At 39.0% G+C, this 16297-nt stretch overlaps 2 protein-coding genes across 4 annotated transcripts in view; one reads left to right on the top strand and one right to left on the bottom strand.

Moving 5' to 3' along the window:
• Window positions 1-651: 651 nt before the first annotated feature.
• Window positions 652-9962, bottom strand: LOC101860053 (PIH1 domain-containing protein 2). 2 transcript variants are annotated; one of them, XM_005110066.3, is made up of 5 exons: window positions 9861-9962; window positions 8142-8331; window positions 6726-6849; window positions 3496-4109; window positions 652-1152 (listed from the first exon to the last, which is right to left on the bottom strand). In XM_005110066.3, exons 2-5 carry the CDS (start codon window positions 8319-8321, stop codon window positions 1015-1017), a joined length of 1056 nt encoding a protein of 351 aa, XP_005110123.1. In that variant the 5' UTR covers window positions 8322-8331; window positions 9861-9962; the 3' UTR covers window positions 652-1014. The 2 variants fall into 2 exon arrangements, with proteins under 2 accessions (XP_005110123.1, XP_005110124.1); XM_005110067.3 differs by lacking the exon at window positions 9861-9962 and adding an exon at window positions 9591-9811.
• Window positions 9963-10151: 189 nt separating this feature from the next.
• The window catches only part of LOC101862221 (ubiquitin carboxyl-terminal hydrolase 2), a gene marked incomplete in the record, with an annotated part of 24928 nt that continues 18782 nt past the window's right edge, over window positions 10152-16297 (top strand). For both annotated transcript variants that reach the window (XM_013088981.2, XM_013088980.2), the window contains 5 exon segments: window positions 10152-10378; window positions 12479-12681; window positions 13901-14083; window positions 14500-14732; window positions 15876-16132. In XM_013088981.2, coding sequence (XP_012944435.1) covers window positions 12530-12681; window positions 13901-14083; window positions 14500-14732; window positions 15876-16132 — 825 coding nt within the window.

The raw sequence follows: 16297 nt of genomic DNA, 5'->3' as shown, positions 1-16297 counted from the left end.
TTTTACGCCTTCATCGAGACAGTTTAGATCATAGGACCCTGCTTGTCAGGCCCAACCTGGGCTGACTTGAAAACAACACCCCAGCAGAAAAAAGACCAAGATACTCTATAAATTTCTCCCCACTCAGGATTCAAACTTGTGTCTCCTGCATGCGACAGTGAAGCGTGTAACCCCTACACCACTGATGGTGAAATGGGGGATTTAACTAGCATATTATTATTATGTAGGCCTACCTCAGACTTAATTTTTGAGGGAGGAGGTTGGATCATCAGCAAGAGGTGCAACCTCTCAATTATGTAGGAATAATGAGCATGGGTATCGATGATAATATAAGGACATATGAGATTTACTGTAATATATATGACTTCTCTTCCATCTCCTTCTTCCATATTCGGAGCCGACTTGACTTAATGTGTCTAATAGACCGGTAAACGTTTGTAAAAGTGTGGTACAGTAAAACACAGATAATGCAAACTTCATACAGATTTCATGTTAATGCATGGAGTTGCAATGCATAGAATAAAAGGGGGGGGGGGGAGGGGTGGAGAAAAGGGGGGGGGGGGTTGAAATCCTTTAGTGTTATCAGGAATTTCATATTAATGTTTTAACAAAGCATATTGAACACTAAAAGAAAAAGTCGTATAAAATAAATTTCGATATAAAAGCATGAAATTTTAATCGTCCATTTCTCCAAACAGAACAGCACTGTATAACACTCTCATTATTTTCAAGACACTCTTGGTTCACAGTCTGACAAAATCACATTCTCTCTTATACCCAGTGCCCATTGGCAAGATCAGTTCAGTTTGGTAGGCGGGGCTAGCCAGATTGAGGGCAAAAAGAGACCATCGTGGTGCAAACCGAACGAAGTCGGCAGTGATCCTCAAAAACAAACGCATTTGTTTTCAAGGCCGTGAGTCGGGCGATCAGTTTGAATCAGAGAACTAATCCCTCACTGAGCACTGGGTACTAAATCACAGACATGATAACTATAAATTCTATCATTGTCCTGGGTCACGTTTTTACCGGCATAATCACTGTTAACACTGACGTCTTCTTGCGGAATTTCGCCTGTGCTGCATCGTCATCGATACAACTGGGCAGTTTGACCTTGAGCTCATATTGGTCTGGCACAATGAGCTGAACGTCATCCTGGGGAAAATACCAAAGTCCATAAAAAACTACATTCTGTTTGAGCACTTCAGTGCAACGAGTACTGAAGAAAAAAGCAATGAAGAAATGAGGGCAGCAAAATCTTCTCTCTATAAAATATTTCTAAACCTACACCTTGAATGTATACAGTTGTGAGTAAAAAATCTGCAAAGTTTATATCATACTGACAATAATAATATCAATAAACTTAAGTGCAAACATTTTTTCGAAAGTAATAAATAATTATGAATTTAAAAAAATTGCAAGAAAAAAAAATAATAACTGATGATTCAAACAAAGCACACTGTATTTGACTCCTTCTGAAAAACATAAATAAATGACAAATATTTTTCCGAGCTGCCATTTGAGCATGGAGTTTCAAAATGCTGTTTTACTGTTAAAACTATTTTAAGGTCATGGTATCGCTGTGAACAATTTCAAGCGGCCTGTGACATGGCAAGATGAAGCAGATCTTGAGTCGAGATTGGAGAAAAGAGCCACTTACATTTCATTTTTCAAAATATGATGAAAATTTCCACATTTTCTAAATAAACAAAACTTTTTTATCGCCAAATAATCAGCATTGAGAAAAACTACATTCCCCTTCCCTTTTGATCAGTGGAAAAAACTTCCCATCCCAACTGCTATCATGCTAGGCTACAGAGCAGATGACCCAGGTTTGAATTTCCAAACACGTCAGGTGTTTGACATCTTTATAATTGTTTAACAGAATTGTGAGGCACACTTTTCTAAGGAAGTGCTGGATCTTTTGGTATAAAAATCATGATATTATCATACTGTTTTTATATTTTATCCTTTGTTTGTTGGCTTAATATCACTTCCCCTGAGTATAATAATTAATCTAATTCATCAAGTATACAAGATTTAAGTGTGTATTTATTTATTTATTTTTTTTCTAATGCAGATTTCTTTACTATTTTGTGCTGCAGAATTGTTTTCTTTCACAGATGCCAAGCAGTCACTGGTTCAAAGTCCTTTCATGGACACCCTCACACTAGGAGTCCTAAAGATCAGGTCATTCAGGAGGTTATAGCGGGGTGCAAAAACATTCTTAATCTCTTTTTCTCTTTGTTCGTGAGTGTTTGTTTGTTTGAGCAGAGGGTGCGAAAGAAAAGAGGAGAAATGGTTTTCACCAAATCTTAAGCCAATGATATTGCATATTTACATGCCTAGACAAGGGTGCTCCATTATTTCACTTGTTATCGTGCTGGACTCCTTGAAGGCGGGTCATTTTGTGGAGTTTTCGAGGCCTTCAGCCCATTCAGTTTGGTCCCATTGAAGATGTATGGATATTAAATTCGAAGTTCCCGTCTCTTCATAAACCTAATAGTGTTGCTAGAGGCATTACACCCATGCAATTATACCTACCTCTACGGCTAGACAATTCTTTTATCCTTTTACACAATAAATGGTCAAAGGCTAGGCTTTTGTGAGGTTTTCGTTCTATCCTGCTTTTTTTAACGCTGCACTGTTGGCATGATAACACCAGTATTTAGTTCAGCAAAAGTGAATGCACATTCACATACATGCAAGCCATATCTAGGAACTTGATGAAATAAACATTCAGTTACATAGCAACAACAGGCATTTGAAAAGCATGTTGTCTGTGAGCTCTTAAAATGTACTCTTCTCGGAAAGCAAACTTTTACAGTAGAGAGAAAATAACTGTTTTGTTCTTTTAACAATTGTGATGTATTTTTTGTGTGCTTTTTTTCAACATTTTTAGAATTTGAATTTCGTCAAAACATTTCTTGAGCACATGCAACCCATATCATAGGTTATGAAAATGAAAAAAAAGAAAAACTTTCAAATTTTGGGCCTAGTATATTTTAAAAGCTGGCCGATGATGTACTTCAACACATTGAGCTTTTAGAAAAAAGATTACTGTATTTAGAACAAAACATGTCACGACGTGGTGGAATCAGGCGCTCGTCAATGTTTAGGCATATGGGATTATCGGTATCATCATAAAGCCTGTTCATTTGCCTTCCTTCTTGTGAAAAAAGTATCCATCTATGTTGAATAGAGGTTGGAAGATTTGCGACTGAAGGAGGTCAGAGTGGCCTGGTTTCAGGGGTAAAATTAGCGAGAAAATGGCCGTCAAAGTTTGGTAACTTCCATAGCCCGAGAGTCCTTGTAAAAGGAAAGCCTATATTTTTTGTGCCTTTAATCAATGTTTTTCAGTAAAATCCACGCAAAAATTAGTTTTGAAATGGAAATAAAAGGTGTTGAGCAAAAAAGAAAGTTAGATGCCGATTTCTTTGATTTCATTAGTTTGTCGTTCGCCTGATTTCACCAGGAAGCCTAAAAAATGGTTCTAACCTCAGAGATATCCAGCTCACACTCGGCGACAGACATCACACCGGGCAGCTCCACCCTCAGCTCCAGGCAGCGGCCAGTGTCCAGCTCACAAGGTTCCAAGTTGTACTTTGGTGTCGGGTACTTCTTTCCATTTTCTGCACTGTAGCTGCTGCCCCCTATCTCTTCAATAAGGCCTTTTTTAGAGGGCTGCTTTGGCGTATTTGTAATCTGAATCGATGGAAAACCATTCGCTTCTCTGTTTGAGTTAACATTTCCATTGTGCTTCTTATTTTCTGAAACAGTAAGATTCGACAGCTTTGCCATAAGAGTATCTTTCTCTCCTTCAGCCATGGGGCCAAATGTTTTTTCCAACTCACTCATGTCATGATCAAACTGGTCGTCCTGTTTGCGTAACCGCTTTGACAAGCTGAGCTGCACAAATTCTAAGTCACCCTTGTAGGGAGTGTCTTCAGGTAGAATGGTGTAGGTCCTTGCAACTTTCACCTTTTGTTCAGCCTCAATATAGTCAAGGGCCAGCTGGATAAGCGTATCACCATCCGCAGGATTCTTGGCATTTCGTCCGTATTCCTCCAACACTCTGGGATGAAATGCCACTGAGGCTAGGGAGAAGGATCCTGCAATACAGAAAACACATAACAATATCAATACAGCATAATACAGATATCGTGAATTCATCAGGACTGGCCTCTGTAGTTGGGGAGTCCGTAGTTCAAGGGATATCTTACAAAGATAAAGAAGGAAAAGAAATGGGACTGCAGGCACAGTTCGATGGATGCGTGGTTTCGAGTCTTCTGTGTTCGACCTGTCCGTGTTATACTATATTAAACACTGCTTTGCACAATCAAGGGTGGATGTTTGGAAGCCATCACATCTGACCAAGAGAAATTCTGAAGATGTAATTTGCTCACGATGTACCGTACATTTTTTTGGAGTTAGAAGTCTTACCTTTTCGCATTACATGTTTAAAAAAATACAAGATTGTCTCCAGAACAGGAAGCCTGAGTGAAATCAACAATGATATGTGGGCAAGTGCTAGAAGGGCATTGCTGGACTGACTAAAATGTGAAGGATGATAAAAATATAATAGATAGCATTTGCATAGCGCAAATTCCTGCTCAATGGCAATTTCGATGCCTTTACAAACAATCTATATTATTACCACAGCAGACCTGAGAGCATTCTGAAACAATCTCAACTTCCTGGGAAGCATACAGTGCAAACTCCATTCAATTTTTATAGGTGATAAAACTAACATAATGACAAGATCTTTCGCTGTGTAAGGCAGGGTACCCATTTTTATCTGGGCGAAGTGAGGAAAATTCGTGTAAAAAGCCTTTTCCAAGGACACAACGTCAGACCTGAGGCTCAAACTCCCCAAAAACCGCTACCTCACGATTACAAGTCCGGTAGCCGAACCACTAGATTACAAATATACATTGGTGAAGTATCATGAGTCTGAAAATATAGCCTAAAACCTTATCAAAGGCCAACAGATATAATGAATGTCTATGTCATGGAATACACTTTCAACTTTTGAGTTTCAATTTCATAGAAAGTTATACACCCATTCCAAGATTCAAGTTTATTAATTCACTTATTGACAAATATAAGTGAGACAGTATTAAATAATACACCAGAAAAAAGGCTTAAGTCTGAACATCAGAAATGAAACAGCAGTAATAATAATAATCTGCTGAGACGGGATTCATAAAGCACTTGATGGGGCTTTACGATTAATCATATACCCCTAACATACATTACAAAATATTTTTAGCTTATCTGGAAACTTCAGTGCAAGCTGCCACTTTACAAGAGCTCAAATACAAACAAATTGACAAGACTTTAAACCGCCATTCGGAGGATAAACATTGTCACCAGGTCAAAGTGAAGAAACACAATGTTAAGTGCTGTTCCTGAGAACACAAAGCTGGACCCTGACTGGGATTCGAACCTGCAATCTAAAGTTTGTTAATCCAAAAACCCAACCACTAGAAACTGTCAACATTCAAGATGAGCCCCTAGCAATTCGATAATCAATAGAGATAAAACTGACAGGAGTACTCGCAATGCCAACATCTGCTGGAGGAGTTGTTTCGCTGTATTTTTTCAAGAAAGAGAAAGGAAAAAACATACAGAAGGTCAGCTCTGCATACGCTGTGGCTTTACTGTGAAAGTAGAACATTTCAATTCATCCAAATTTTCAGGTCACAAGTACAGTCAAACCTGAGTAAGACGGCCACCCATATCAAGGAGAAAAGAGGCCGTATAAGACAGGTGGCCGTCTTAGACAGGACTGATCAAGATGAAGAAAACAAACCCCATTCCCAATCGAAAGTAGCCGCATTATTGTTGTTTTTGTTGTTGTTGTTGGTTTGTATTTTGTTTGTTATTTTTATTTTGTTGCTGATTTTGTGCAAGGGTGACAATAAAACGAAATGTGTCAGACTGGGAGGACCGAGTGCTATGGCAAAACAAACACATGAGTCGCCACCACTCGAAGAACGAGCGACGCTTCTGTCACAAGTCCATGTTGACGTCCATTGTTACTTTGTTACAGACTGGGTAAACAGTGACTACTCATCTCACTTACGATTTGTGTACGAGTTCTGGGCGGGGCGTATGGGTTATGAGGGATCACACGCTTCCCTCACCAGCAGCGGGAAATTGGTACCTATTGGTCAACAGTGGGAGGGGCCTATGCAACATGATCGGTTGGAGGGACTACCTAACAACAACGACAGGTGATTAGATTATGACGGTTCGCCCACAACGCCAGGGGTCAATGTACAATTAATGACAAAACGTAATGGAGTCACTAAGGTGGCCGTCTAAGACAGGTGTTATTGCTTAGTGTGATAGGGGTTGTGTGTTAAAATATGGTGGCTGCGGCCGCGTTGGACAGGTGCCCGTTATACACAGTTAAATTATATAGAAAAAACGCAAGGGGGGAAATGGAAAGTGGCCGTTTGTTCAGGTGGCCGTCTTATAGAGGTGGCCGTCAGGGCAGGTTCGACTGTATTTTGTACCATTTTATAAGTTTCTATGGCTCAAGAAACAATACATAAAAGAGACAAGTTTTTACCAGGAGAAAGAAAAAGACTTTGTTTGGGGGGGGGGGGGGAAGGTTGGGGAGAGGGAGAGACAAAGTTGAGCAGAAATCTGCCTTTTGTACTGACAAGTAAGTACCGAGAGAACCAAATGAATAAAAAGAGAAAAAAGTGAAGTTTAACCTTTCTTATCTTTTTCTTGTGATAGAGTGGTCCCTGTCACAGGAACAGGGTCTTGTGAGGATTTGGGTTCAGGGATTCTTTTCCATGCACAAAAATTGATGAACAATGGTGCGCTCGGCTTTGTCTGTGAACAAAAAGAATATAATATGTGAACTTTCTACATAAGGAAGATAAATTCTTAGTTCATACAGCTTAATAATCGACTTTCAAGAAAGCTAAGTAAGTAATCTCAGTCAATTATAACTCGTAATCATTCGAATCAAACATACAAGCAAAATAAGAGAGAGTTTTTCATGCAAGCCTTTTGTTTTTAGAGCAGTGCCTTTCTGAAAATTGGTACAAGAGAATTTCAGCCCTCATGTCTTCATATGTCATGACGATTGTTGGGCGCTGTTTCCAGTTCCTGAAAGACATTTGTAACAGCTGTTACCCCACTTTGACCCCCACCGTAACACTGGATGTTGAGCACAGGATCTTGCAAGCAGTTTGAAACTCTGTAAGAGTTGTAATAAATGGGCAAGCGTATTTTCCACATTACATGCCGAAGTTAATTATCAATTTACTAGAGAAAATGATACAAAAGAAAATTATAGCCCTGATCATGTCTCCGCAATATCAATTAAATATTAATCTATAGTTTATAAATAGTTCTGGGCTTCATCAACATTCTTTTTCCTTCTCACAAAGCACCAAATGGGAAGTAGAGTATAACACTGATAGGTCGAGCACAGAAGACTCAAAGTCACACTTCCGTCCAACTGTAGCAGCGGTCCCGTTTTTTCTCTCTTCTTTATCCCTTGAACTACGGGTCCCTCAAACTACTGAGGATGGTCCCGACGAATTCGAGCTATCCGTGTTATACTGAATAGTATTTCAATTTCTCCAGTGTGGGCAGATAACACAATGTTCAAGCACTAAATGCGCGGAGAAGAGTGAAAGAATCTTAGTTTAGTTTTAGTACAGGTTTTTTTGGTGCTCGCAACTGCATAAAGTCATATGAGCACCAGAAGATTAGAGGTGTTACAAGAGAGTAACAAACATAAAAAAGAAGAAGGGGAGATTATAAGGACGATAGATGTTTCATAGCAGAGCACCCGCCAACCACCCACAAAGAATCTTAAACTGCTTCCAAATGCAGATTTAAAAATATTTTAGAGATAGATTCTACCCCAACAGGAGACTAGGGAATTTACTCACATCACCATGAAAAACTTTTAAACAAAAAGGTATGTGGAACACGTCCAAAAAATCCATTTCTATCAAACAGAGGCAAATTATTCCTCCAGAAATGAAAAAAAAAGTCCCAGAAAGAAATTTAAAGAAAGAAACAAAAGTTATGAGATTCACAAAGTTACCGTACCTTTGTTACAAGAAGTTGATACCAACTCTTTGAAGATAAAGCACAAACACACTCACCAATAAAAGAACATGTACACACATATGAGGTTCCGGAGGAGCCATGTATTCCTTCCCATCTTTCAACTGCTTTTGAATAAAATTTCTGTAGGCTGCTGGATTGTTCTGAGCCATGTCATCTAACATGCCCCAGATTTGCTGCGCTTGAGCAGACATCCCTTCTGTGCTTGCGCCCTCCATACTGGCAGCACTGAAAATTTCACAACCGGAAAATGGAATTATATTTTAAAAATCATGATAGTGCTATTATTTCACTCTTGCTCCCCCCCCCCCTCCAAATCACAATTTTTATGCTCTTCTTCTCCATCAGCTCTCTCCTCTCTGTCACTCTAGTCTCTTAACCCACACCTCTCATTCATTTTATGTTGTATCCGTCCTTTCTCTATTTTGCACTCTTTGGATCTATCTTTCTTATATCACCCGTCCATTTTTATTTTTCGATACTTTCTCCCCTGTAATATTTCCTCAAATGTAATGCAAACTGTGTCTATTGTCTTCTTGATATCTCCTGTTCTTCATTTATTCTTCACTTTCAGAAATTTCTTTTTCATCAACCATCCTATACACATTTATAACCTCGAGATCTCTATCATCCCTTGCATTCCTTTAATCCAGTCTAGTTCTCTCCTCTGAAATGCTTTATCTCAAAATCCTCCATCGACTTATTTCATAATCGTCTATCTACACCTCCTCTCTCCAACATCAACTCCATTTAGCTGTTCCTGAATTTCAACTCTCTCCATTAATCTCCCATCCGACAACTTTCCGCCCACCATCAATTCTACTATAATTTCATATATTATATTCCTATGTAACCACCCATCTCCTCTCATCAGTTCTCCGCCCTACATCCCTCCTTATTATTATAATATAAATCTATAATTTAATTTTCTTTCCGTTTCCGTGTTGGAAAGGTTTCCATTTTATATAGAGGTAATTTAAGAGGAAATTAACTTTAATTAAGGGGGGAGCGGGGAGATTCCGTTAAGACAGGTTTCCGTTAAGGCAGGTTCGACTGTATTCACACACCGTGTACGAATAAAATTTCATACAATTCCATATATATATTCACACACCCTGAGCGAAACTATTTAATAGATAGATCTATATATAGATCTCTATTCTAGTAGCATGAATGTGAAAGTATGTTTTATCAAGCCAATGTGGGTCATGCATTAAAGTTGCAGACTTGAGTTTCTCCTATCCTTGAATCAACACATGATCACGAAAATGTGATGAGAGGCTTATTAAATTTATAGATCTAGAATCTAGATATCTAGATCTAGATCAGATATATAGATCTAGTTTTCATGCACAGAAGCCTCTCATAGATCTAGCTCTAGATCTATCTAGAATCTAGTTAGTAGAGGAGAAACAGGGCGATTTTGCAGTTTCGTTCGTTAAAGTCAAGAGTAGGGGGGTTTCATGGGGGCGGAACGACAAGATCACCAGAAACAGTTCTTGAGCTGTTAACTAGGCCTAGGCTACTGACACTGTAGACTGTAGATCTAGTCTAAGTCTTAGTCTAAGTAGTGTAACTTCATTTTCTCTCCTCCTTTCCATTTTGATTAGCCTATTTGTGGAAAAAGACAGCACTAGATCTAGCCACGATATATAATAGCCGAGTCCACTTTCGCGGAAACAGCTAAGTAATAAACTTAAAAAAAAAAAAAACCCTCGTAAGAATGGAAAGAAGTAAAACACTGAACAATAGCCTACCTGATTCACTGACAACAACGAAAAGTAGCGTCCTTGGTATGCGCACTACGTCACTCATCACCGAATACTTTATATACGAAAGTACCGCATTACCTGTTTTTGCTACGGTTATTTGCTTGAATTTGATTTTTTTTTCATCTGTGAGGACTTATAAATGAATTCTCTGTTGTTTTTTTAAATTCAGTTTCAAAATTTCTTGTTTCGAAATGAATCATTTTTAAGCTAGATATCAAAAGTATATTATGTTTGGCAAAGGTTTGTACGAGGTTGCCATAGAGATAAACTAAAAATAAACTTTTCACGTCACATAAGAAAATGGCGTCTAGAGGCTAAAAGTTTGCACTTCATGAAACACGATCTCAAAGTCACTTAAATGGAAGTTGCCATTGTATCTCTGAATGAACAGGATACTTGCTGTTCTTAATCTTTTTTTACCATCACTCTCAATTCTGGTGTTCGTGTATATTGATACTTTCCAGCACGTAACGGAATGTGCCCCAATGGGTAGATTTAAGTCGGTAAGAAAAGTGCAAGGAATGCGAATGAGTGTCGGTTTTACCTGCAGGCTATTGTAGCCTAAATTATAATGTCTTACCAAAGCCATCGTCTTGATTGTGTATAAACGTTGTAATGTGAACTGTATTTTTATTGTTACGAAAATGCGTGCTTGGGCTGCTGACAATTTAGTGCATAAATAATACTGCTAAAATACAGACAGTCTGTAAGTAGCCTAGTGCAAGTCTGTGACTTCATCGTCACAAAATAAGGGTAACTCAGTAACTGGGTCAAATGCTTGCCGAGTAAGTTCAGCAAGTGTTGATCTGTCTTTTTCCTGCCTAGAGTCTACATCTATCTAGATCTTGGTCTTCGATGTATTTGAATCTCGTAGGTTAGATGAGGATTTAAACTCATTTCAAACATATATCCTCTCATATTGTTCATGACCCACTTAAAAATTAAATAGTAGTCTAGTGAAGGTGGGAAGTGAAGTGTAAAGGAAATGATCCAGGCCTTTAATCCAGCAAGGCCTAATTTTATGTTTTGTGTAAGTTAGGGGCAGCAAGGCTATTTATTTTACTATTGTGATCTAAAACCAATGTTATTAAATCATAAATGTCAATACATTTTTACTTTGGCCACCTCTATTCTCACCCCGGTGCAGGCGAGTCTTTTGGCTATTCTCACCCAGTGCGCGTTCACCGTTATAGCCTAGATCTAGGCCAACCAATTTTGCGTTCACCCTAAACCACAGAATTCTACACTGTGATAACAGAAAAATTGTAGAATTCTGTGCCGTGAACAAACGGGGAATGATATCAGTTGAGATGTCGGAGATGTACATACCCATGCTGAAAATGACCATTTACGGCTCAACAGATGATATAAATCCGCAATTTATGTCGTTTGTTTATTTTGCGCCCTTACTGGTCGAAGCAAAGATTTATAGTCTTTGGTTGAAGTAGATCGGCCTTCTGTTATATAGGGTCTGCATTTACCGGGTAGCCCAGCTCACGCCCTATATGGCCTTCATGCTTCCAGGGTTAATTTTGCTCAGGCCTACGCTTTATGATTTCGCCGGGTTTCGTCAGGTTTCGCCAGTAAGCAGTACCCAATGGTGGCCTCTTCTTAATGTGTAGTTTGTGGGGAAAAAACCCTTTTGAGTCTTGACGAAAATGAAGGAAACTTGGCAACGAGTCAGAAAAAAGAGTAAACTTAATACATGATGTGAGTGTCCATTGCAGACAGATTTCTAGAACCTGAGACATTGCAGCTGTGATTGTGTGATTTTATTCCGTTTTTCAAACACTCGTAGATTATGAGCTGCTCTATGGATGTTGAGCAGACAGGTGCCCCTCTTGTGTCTTGCAAGAATAAAGAATAGAGCTGGAAACTGGTTCAGAAACTGAATAAGCTAGCTTGTCGGCATACGAAAGGTGCATGATTGCAAAGCAGCATGGCTGCCTTAAATTAAATAGGTTATCAATGAGTCCATTGCGGGTTTTCTCTGTACCACTTTGCAAAGTTGTTCAAGGGGGGATCAGAGAACAGCCCTGGTTCCTTTAAGAATAAAGTTATTCATTTCTGTGACATGTTTGAGTAATATATTTCAACTAATTTCTGCTCTGTGTTCAAATTGAAAATAAGACGAAAGCCGTTTTTAAACATAAGATGCGTTGAAAACTTTTGAAGTTTTGTAATGTTTGAACCAGCCTTGCAAGTCTGTGCCCCCTATCAATGTATGGCAGTTCAAGCGATGTCACGAAATTAAACAGCTTTTCACACAAATATTAGTCTAAGATCCAAAGAAATAATAACATTAAAAAACTGATTGCAGAACTAGATTCTGCACTGAGATGCCGAGTTTCATTCATACACTCCACTTTATTACTGACTTAAATGAATAGTTTCCCCTTAAAATACACATCAAGAACCATCCCACCTTTTGGCGATATTTTCCTCCTAAAAATTTTGCACCGAAAAAAACTTTCAGTAAATTTTTTATTTCATTTAGTGTTTAAAACTAAAAAACCACACTTCTTAGAGTTTACTCCTCTTTCATTTATTAAGCATGTTTTAAAGCAATTTGGATAAAAACAGTGATTTCCTTCTCTTTCCAGAGCCATGGGTAAACTCATTGCCGACAAGAGCTAGACGACGTCTCGCACACTATGCCAGTATCCCAGGCGGCCAGTCGCTATACGGGGCTGTCCACCACCTTCACCACCTCGTATGGCTCTGGCACACCTTCCATCCCCCGTGCCTCCTCAGCCAACAGGACAGCCTATCTGGATAGCTACCCAGCTGGGTCCTCGTATCGCAGGTCCGTGTTCCTAGCACTGTACTGTCAGACCAAACTCTCCAAATTCTTCTTTTACTTTTAGTTAGTCATTAAAAACTATTTTTAGCTTCTTATAGTAGTTTTCTTCACAGTGACAAAGATATTAAGATATTTTTCTGTGATTTCATCAAGGGTTTAGATGTGTGATTTGAGCCTTTGCCAGTAGGTGGGGATTTCTTCATTACCTTACAAAATCCTTTCCTATTCCAATAAAAATGGTGCTACAGCTTTGAAAATTGTATGTTGTGCTTGATATGATGTTTCAGCTATGGGAGTATAGAAATAGCAGTAGGGCCATCAGAAGAAATCTTACAAATATTTTTAGTTCTGAAATTGATGTATTTTTAGAATGCGAAACGTGACAGGTCGAGTTCGTACTGTTTCTGTCGTCACGTTCAACAATGAAATAATTGTTGAGAAAGTTGTCCTATTACACTTTTACTAACTACCTTATTTGTAGTGCATTATCAGGAATAATGATATCTGTAGCTGTTTTTTCTTTGTGATCCTTCTAGATTTTCATTTTTGAGAATAATATAACTCGTTTAGTCATTTCGGAAGGCATCTTCGATTCCCCGTGACTTCGTTTCTATCGGCCATTTTGGTGCCCTCTTTTTGTCTGTCCTCTGCTGTCCAAGATACCTTTTAGTTGTAGATCAAATCGTTTGCATTCCCACAGACATCATTAGTATAATATTCAGGCTGTTTACCCCAGACACAGAAGATTTGCATTCAGTGAATTCCCAGATGGGCAAATGTGTTATCAATTGTCTTCCAAATTCTTCTGGTTTGTGCATGTAGTGTCCCACATAGCACGGATTGACCCTAGGTGGCAGGATTGAAGCAGCCTTTCTTGTAATTAGTTTACATAGGTGCCAGCTGGGGGGCATTACGTTGCTACCGTAGAATTACAAAGTTCTATCTGCTCAGTACCTAGTCTTGAGAAATCTGACGTAAAAAAAGTTTCATATAACGTGTCAAGCTTTTTTTAATGCAATACTTTGGATATATCTTGATAACGACTCTGCATTATCTTATGATTTTGATAGAGCAGATAGAGCATTTGGTTTCTGACCCCATGGTTTTAGTAACTCAAAATGGCTGAAAATGTCAGATAAAACTTTGTAATGCTATGGTAGTGAAATTTTTTGCGGCATCTTTATCAACGACACACACACATCCTTAATTTCTCTCTGTCCAGTGGCCGCCCACTTCCGGCTGGGCCAGGGCCTCTAGATGCAACAGGACGTAAGCTGACCAACTACACTGGCTCCTCAACTCTCAACTCTACCGTCAGAAGGAATCGAACCCCAAATGGCATCACAATGCATCCTGGCCCCTTGCGGGCAGACCACAACTCGTCTTTCGCAGCTACCTCAAACAGGTGAGATATACTCGCATAGTAAATGTTCTGCTTCTTAAAATATAAAAATAGAAGTCAAGTAAGGTTCCCTGGGATTTTAGATAATATTGAAATGTTATGAAATACTGATGTTTTGTTAGTGACCTGATGATAGTGCACTTGCTTCTGGTATTGATTTGCCTGCAATGATGTTCAATTTTCAATTGCACAAGCTTGCTTCTTCAAAACGAAGTTCCTAACAGTGTTAAGTGATCTTGTTTTCCAAAAAAGTGCACGTTGGTACTTTGGATTTCAAATTAAAAGATTAGTTCACAAGTTCACTGGTAAGTCTTTGGTGCTTTTATTATGAACAGATTCCTTCTGTGGTGACACCTCTTTGTGAGCCGTATCTCCTGAAGTCCAACTTTTTGACTCTTTTTATTTTTACATTTATACAGGTATATTTCTGAGACTAAAGGAGCGTACGGGACCCCCACCCGACCAGCCAACCGCACAACCAAAACCACTTCCTACTTCGGTGGCGATGAAATTGGCAGCCGTCCACTCAGTGGCACTAGTCAACCCCGCAAGTCAAACAGCCTCGTGGACCTCACAGATCTGAGGATCGGTAGCGCCTCGGGTCGTAACCGTGGCAGCAGTGTGCACAATGAGAGGAACTACTCCCCAGCCGGTAAGGATTTGTTGGGAAAATGTTTTTTTTTAAATTGCAGATTTGTCACAGACTCCCTTTGAGCAGTGATTTAATTTAAGAGGCAAGATGGTGAAATCAGGCGCTCGTTGAAACAATGAAATCATAGAAGCCGGCATTTTTAACAATTTGTTTTTTTTGACTCAACACCTTTTATGTCCTTTTAAAAAAACATTTCTGTGTGGACGTTACAGGAAAACGTTGATTAAAGGCATAGAAAATGTAAATTTTCAGCTTCCAGTGATATTCAAGCTTTGGAAGTCCCCAAACTTTAGCAGCCGTTTATTTTACTTCTCCCATCAGGCGAACCCCCCCCCCACCCACCTCCTTACATCGCAAAATATCTTGACTTCTATTCAAGATAAATGAGTATTTTTTTTTCACCAAATGCAAGACAAATGAATGAGTTTAAGATAATATTAATAACTCCATATGCCCAAAAATCTTGTCGGGTTCACTGATGGATTCACAGGCTGGAATATTGGCTGGACTGGTTCTTTTCAACTTAAAATGTAAGATATTACATTATATTCATATTAGTAATAATCTTTTCATCTTTTCATCTTTTCATGAAATTTTTTTTTGAGACTGACAAAAGAAAATGGGAATTTTAACTTGCCGAGATATTTCTTAAGATGCTCTGAAAGCTATCAAATTTTTTTGGGTTTAGTTTAATTTAATTTGATTTAATTTAATATATTTTTACTTTTTGCTACTGCGTTTGGTTTGCAGTCTGAGACTGTAAAGAAATATGGTTATTTTCAAAAGTGGTTGACCAAAACTAGGTGAGCTCAAGTGGAATGAACAACATATTGTAGCATTGTTTTCTTAAAAAGTATGACTATTTTTAAAAGTGGCTCAACAAAACTAGGTGAGCTTTAGTGGAATGAACAACATATCATAGCATTGTTTTCTTGAGAAATATGATTATTTGGTGAGCTTTGGTGAATTGAGCAACATATCACAGTGTTATTTCTTAAGAAATATGATGGCGCTCATGTGACGCTATGCAGTTGCGAGCGCTATAGTACCTCTACTAAAACAAACAAGGAATATGATTATTTGGTGAGTTTTGGTAAAATGAACAGCATGTCACGTATCAAGGGTTGTTTTCCTGTCCCCCAGGAGGACATTACTCCAACACGTCCTCGAGGAACAGCATGTACAGAGACAACAACAACAACGATGATATTTTTAGCCTTGCGTCCGCTGGTCTGGACGGAGACCGGCCCGACGGAACCTCTCGCCATGGCTACACGCCCAGTGTCGCTCGGGACGGTAGCCCCACCACTAGGCGGATGATGGTCGGTGGCGACCGGACCAGCTCTCCTTCAAAGTCTTCCTCTTCTAACCACAGTTCTAGTGCCTCAATGTCGAACATGGTAAGTTTCAAACTGTGCTTAGTGGGTGGTTGGTGGGTGGTCTTTCGTGGTTTGCTCCTTTTTTCCTGTCAAACATTTGTTATTTCCTACCAACTGAAAATGTTAAATGTGTCCCGTGCGCACGTATGATCTTATGCAGTTGCGAGCGCCGAAAACGCTTTCCAA

The sequence above is a fragment of the Aplysia californica genome, unplaced genomic scaffold, assembly GCF_000002075.1.
Source record: "Aplysia californica isolate F4 #8 unplaced genomic scaffold, AplCal3.0 scaffold00849, whole genome shotgun sequence".
Lineage (NCBI taxonomy): Eukaryota > Metazoa > Mollusca > Gastropoda > Aplysiida > Aplysiidae > Aplysia > Aplysia californica.
Note: the sequence above shows the minus strand (reverse complement) of the source record. Positions and strands in the feature narration are given on the sequence as shown.